Source organism: Nannobrachium achirus (genome assembly GCF_963921795.1).
Source record: "Nannobrachium achirus genome assembly, chromosome: 19".
Lineage (NCBI taxonomy): Eukaryota > Metazoa > Chordata > Actinopteri > Myctophiformes > Myctophidae > Nannobrachium > Nannobrachium achirus.
The window spans coordinates 38,740,151-38,746,150 of record NC_137826.1 but is presented as its reverse complement, the minus strand read 5'-3'; the positions used below and the strand labels follow the sequence as shown (position 1 = coordinate 38,746,150).

The window sequence follows — 6,000 nt, the reverse complement described above, 5'->3', positions numbered from 1 at the left end:
CTAAAAAACATTTAAAACAAGGCTGGCATGCCCTGTGAGGCATCCCTTAGCAAGGCGCAACTTGAGCAAGTGCCCTTGTCGATTGGAGTTACATGCCGACAGGCTTGGAATCGCAAATCATCCATCCTCAGAGTCGTCAACATGCGAGGACTATCCAACGCACAGGACCATCCCATCCAACCAAGGCCTGACACAGTCCCATCACGTCCCAACGAACGGTTTAATGCTGTCCCAACTCATCACCCATTTGACAAGACTAGAAGCGCGCGGCCCAGCGTCTAGTCGGCGACCTGGCCAACTCGGGAACGATGTAAATAGGGAATGAATGCCCCGCCCTTTAATGCAAACCCCATTATACCTGTTGTCATAGGACCCGTTTTGACCATCTGTTTGCCTGTGTCCATTTATGCCCATATATGGAGTTATCTGTAGCTGTCTGTCTGTCGGCGTCCATTTTATGTCCATATATGGAGATCACTGCAGATATAGTTCTGGGTCCATTTTATGCCCATATATGGAGATATCTGTCTATCTGCGTCCATTTTATGCCGCAGATAGTGTCCCTTCAGATAGGACCCGTTTTGACCATCTGTTTGCCTGTGTCCATTTATGCCCATATATGGAGATATCTGTATCTGTCTGTCTGCGTCCACTTTATGCCCATATATGGAGATCTTTGACCATCTGTTTGCCTGTGTCCATTTATGCCCATATATGTAGATATCTGTATCTGTCTGTCTGCATTCATTTTATGCCCATATATGGATATCTATGCAGACACAGTGCCAGTTCCGGAAAATCCTGATGTCAGACATCAGAATCCGAACCTTTCATGCTGGTTCCAGAAAATCGTGTATCGGGTCGGGTCGAGGCCGAGCACTGCACTACCTGCTGCGGTGGGGAACGCGCGTGCCGAATTTGAAATAGGGAATGAATGCCCAGACCCTTTAATGCAAACCCCAATATACCTGTTGTCATAGGACCCGTTTTGACCATCTGTTTGCCTTTGTCCCCTTATGCCCATATATGGAGATCTCTGCACACACAGTACCGGTTGCGGAAAACGCTGATGTCAGACATCAGTTCCGCATACAGGCATTCATTTTATGCCCATATATGGAGAACTCGTGTGCCGGTGGGAAGAACGGTTTCGAGATACGCGGATTACATACATACATACACATTCACAGAGATTTTTTTGTTGACTCATGTGGCGTATGTGATGTCAGAGCCTTTTATGAAGTGATGTCACAATGAGTCAGCGCTTGCGCCGATTTCCTCCGGAACAGCCTGATGTCAACAATCAGCTCCGCATAAGGAGATTCCGAACGTTTTGCGCCGGTTTCGGAAAACCGTGCATCGGGTCGGGTCGAGGCCCGGCACTGCACTCCGTGCCGTGGAGCGCGCGTGCCAAATCTGAAGCCGGTGGGACGAACGGTTCTCGAGATACGCGGGGCACATACATACATACTCACAGAGATTTGTCGCATTTATAGATAGATGACATCACATTAAGTTGGGGAGGCAGACGTGTTTTCATAAGGCTCTAGAGAACAGGATCTGCCAAAATGGTTTCTCTGAAGTGGAGTGAAATGCTCCTGCACCTCCCATAAAGCTTCCAAGATCACAGCGGTACAACATTGTGACCGCTGCGGTTTGACTTGATTTGATGTTAGTTAAAAGAAAAAGCGTGACATATACAGTAGACATCAAAGACACATTTCAAAGACAAGAGAACACACTCACAGGTACTGGAGAGACTGGAGTCCACGGAAGGTGTCGTGAGATATCCTTGTTATAGGGTTATGATCCAAGAACCTGACAAAACAAACAAATAAACAAAAACACATTACAAATATTATATTTCTGATCATATGTTACAAGTTTAGACGCCTATTAGAAGATCACAGCGTTGAGTTATTTTGAAAAGTGGTATGTGCAACTTGGACTCATTGTTGGGCCACTGACAGACTCTTACCAAACTCTGTCAGAGCATGAATAACCTTGAGGATTAACAAGTCACTGGAGCAGGTCTGGTAAGTGATATTGTTCCATGTGAGCATGGAACAAATATAAGCAGGGATTGGCATCGGCTTCAAATCAAAACAAGTACCAGTGTTTCTCTGTCAGAGAAGATAAACCTCTTTAAGTGCACAATGGTGGGTGCCATAATTATCACCAGGAATCCATCTTAAAGCAGAAAAAGCTTTAAGGAGCAGCAATCCTATAAACAGTGTCACCGTAATCCAAGACTAAGAGGAAAGTGGGTTCAATAGGCCTAACATTTGATATTCTGCAATTTCTGTAACAGTAGCGTATAATTATGGCTTTAGGTAAGTCCACAAAGAGAGAGGCACAATGTTCTTTTTGTTGTCTAAAGATCTGCGTTCGCTATAACCACACCAACATTCAGTTACCAATGTGTGCGTGATAATTCTGTGTATCAAATATTATTTTATTCCAAGGCATTCAATGTCAGACTGCCTCTTCCATGGCCAGAGAGGGAGAGTGTGTACGATAGCACTGGGCATAACACATATTATATAAAGGTAGTTCTGACCATATCCGACAAAGTAATTTGATTGGTTGAAATAGCTATCTATCCGTGCTTCAAACCAGCATGACCGTACTGGGCCTAATCACATTAATAAACCACTCTGCACATGATTAGACCTTATTGCACAGCTGTGCTGTCCCACTGTCAACCCCCCCCCCCCCCCCCCCCCCCCGTTACCTAGATTATTAGCACTTCGCCTCATTCCTGATCGCATGACTTGATTGATTTATTGAATATTGTATTAGACAAAAGTGTATTACAGCACAAGTATAGTCAAAATACCCAGTCTAAAAGGAACACACTGAAAAAATCATTTGCGGACTTGTTTCCATTGGGGCTGGCAGCTGCCATTAACCCGCGTCGAAAGAATGAACCGTCGAACAGATGCTATATCGCAATATCGACACGCTCCCACGCTGTTTGGTTTCATGAAGGACATTTAGGACTGAGGCCGATTCCAAAAACGCCTTCTAAATCATGACCTAAGTTTTCTGAAAAATTTCAAATATTTATTCAGAAATTGCAAAAACATTATGCTGCTATATACTGTACATAGCAACAAGAAACCCAAAAGGGGTTCCCATCCGGAAGGGTAAAAACACCAACAGGGGTTCCTGCCCAAAATGGGTAAATGGACCCCAAGCCAGTCAGTTCTATTGTATTAACATACTCTGCCATGGAGATTGGTCAAAACAACATTTTATTCACAAATAAATGTTATGGATGGATTGCAGACAGCTTTAGGTGGATGGAGTGATGTGTGACTTAGCTGATCTATGAGCTCCATGTGACGCGTTGGGAGCAGGCAAATATTCTATTTTTGCTTTTTAATCTTAAAATGTCTCACAAAGAAATGTTGGTAATGTTGAATAATAATTTGCCATTGTTTTTGCTATGTCTGACGGATGACGAGTGATGGCAAGTTGAAAGTAGATGAAAGTAGATGATGTTGTGCAATGACTGTGCAAATGATGGCAGGGAACTGATTTTTAAAGACTTTGAACCTCATTCCATGACGTTGGGCCACTGACAGACTCTTGCCAAACTGTCAGAGCATGAGAAGCCTTGAGGATTAACAGTCAATGGAGCAGGTCTGGTAAGTGCTATTAATAAACAGGGACTGAAAGGGGTCCCATCAACGGACAACACTTCAAGCACTCTCCGATGAGCAAGGATTTAATTGAAATAAATTAAAAGCTCCAAAGATCCCAACTTGTTTCGACACGGCTGTGTCTTCCTCGGGGCATGGCTATAGTATAGAGCCTCCCTTTCGTCTATGAGTTTGTTTTTTGTGAGCACCTCCTAACCACCTGGACGGGGAGTCTTCACCTTTTGAACTCAAGAGCGCTCGGGTCGCCTTTGTTCTCAAATATAAGCAGGGATTGGCATCAGCTTCAGATAAAGTACCAGCGTTTATCCCTCCTCTCTGTCAGAAAGGATAAACCTGAATTGTCTTTGAGTGCACATTGTGGGTGCCATATCACATATTATCAGTAATCCACCTTAAGGCAGAATGTTGAACATCATCCTCAGACGCTTTAATATTTGATGGAGCAGCAATCCTAGAAACAATGTCACCATAATCCAAGACTGAGAGGTGGATTCTGATTTATTCTTACAAAGGAAACCAATTTTTTGGGAGACAAGACCATCTACATAGCTAGGAGCGGCTTAGCTCAGAGGGTAGAGAAACCATCATTAGAGCATGAAGGGTTCCCGAGGGGGTTCCCAGTTCGAATCCGAAAGAATTTGTGTATGAATGGGTGAATGTAATGCACAATCTATGTAAAGCGCCATCGATAAAAGCGTTATATAAATGCACCATTTACCATTTACATGAAATCTAAATGAGTTTGTCATCCAGCCAGATGCCGAGGCATTTATATTCAGAGATCCTCTCAATCATAGAACCACTTGCAGATGTTATATAAATAATACACTGCCGACATCCATGTTTCTAGCCTTGGCAAACAACATGAATGTAGTTTTGCTTGCGTTTAGGACAAGCCTGAGAACTATCAGGGCATCCTGGAGAGCATTCAAAGCAAGAGCTCAACCGAGTTGGCAACACAGTATAAAACTGTGTTGGATGGAATTGGCAGTAATTAAGAGTGGAGACAATATTGTTGTTCAAATAAAAAAGGACAGACCCTCAAATTTCAGCCAATCAGGAAAGAGTACCCATTCATCAGCTTAAATGTTATAGTGTTCCAGTTCCAATTTTGTCCGCTCATTTCCAGTGGTGAAATAAGTACTCACATTTGTTACACCAGTAAGACTTCCTAATCGGGAGATAAAAGTCCGAAGGTTCATTAGTCCGAAGGTTCATTAGTCTGAATTTAGTTAGGGTTACTGAGGTTAAGGTTATGGTTAGAGTTAGGCATAGTATTCTTAACAAATTCGGACTAATGAACCTTCGGACTAATGAACCTTCGGACCAATGCCATGGCACCGATAAGCGACCGTTAGGTCGCATACACAAACTTTAGAAGGCAATGGTAGCCAATCAGGAGGGAATATGGGAAATGGGACAGATCCATATTGATGACATGACTGTAGAGATACTGTGTACCGCGTTGCGTGATTTTAGGGCAAAATCTGTAGGAGCAGTGTCCAAAAATGTGTTTTGCAAGAATCTGCCTCATGGTGGCGCTAGAAGAGGGCCATGTGAGAAATGAGGGGTTTGGCAGCCAAGGAGTGTGTGTGTGCACAGTTTGGCATGGATCGGGTCAACGGCGGCGGAGATATGAGTAGGGCAAAAGTGTGACGTGACGTGTGACGGACAGACTGACTGACAGACAGACAGCCGTTGGAGGTTTTGTATCAATACTGCAATGTAGAAAGTCTGTTAAAAGTCCCTTTAAATCATATATTATGCCACTTGTGTAAAAGTAGCGTATGGGTTTAGTCCACAAAGAGGGAGGCACAATGTTTTTTGTTGTCAGTAATAGTGGTGCTAGTAACAAGAGTAACAGTAGTTACTGTACTATGATTGGTTCTGAAGTCTTTTGTATGCGATGAAGTACAAAATTAACACTTTTTCACTAAAGATTGCGTAGCACAGCTGACACTATGCAGTTGGCAGGATAGGCTACAGAGCATCATTTTGTCGTCGTCGGATGGACACCTTGTATGTCCAAAACCTTAATTTTTAAAACAATTTCAAATAGTGAAAATATAATGATCTACATTAAGCACACAACGCCTCACATCGCGAGGCGCTGTGTGCGTGTAGATCTCCTATTTCCATTTGTTTTGTGCGACAGTCTTGTGTGATAAAGCAGAGCTTTACTTTTCTTGTTCTAGAAGGAAAATCCTTCAGGAATATTCGCCACACAGGACATTGCCTTCACAACAAATCAATACAACACATCATTATAACGTGCCCATGGCTACTTTGTGTATTCTCATTGTAACCATGATGACGTGATTTTTGATTTGAT

At 43.1% G+C, this 6,000-nt stretch overlaps 1 protein-coding gene across 1 annotated transcript in view; it reads right to left on the bottom strand.

Moving 5' to 3' along the window:
- LOC308305141 (relaxin receptor 2-like) overlaps positions 1-6,000 on the bottom strand; it is a 173,437-nt gene that overhangs the window by 44,593 nt on the left and 122,844 nt on the right. The window contains exon 9 of the mRNA XM_080749841.1: positions 1,747-1,818. Within this exon, the coding sequence (XP_080605967.1) occupies positions 1,747-1,818 (72 nt within the window). The remainder of the gene's footprint in view (positions 1-1,746; positions 1,819-6,000) is intronic.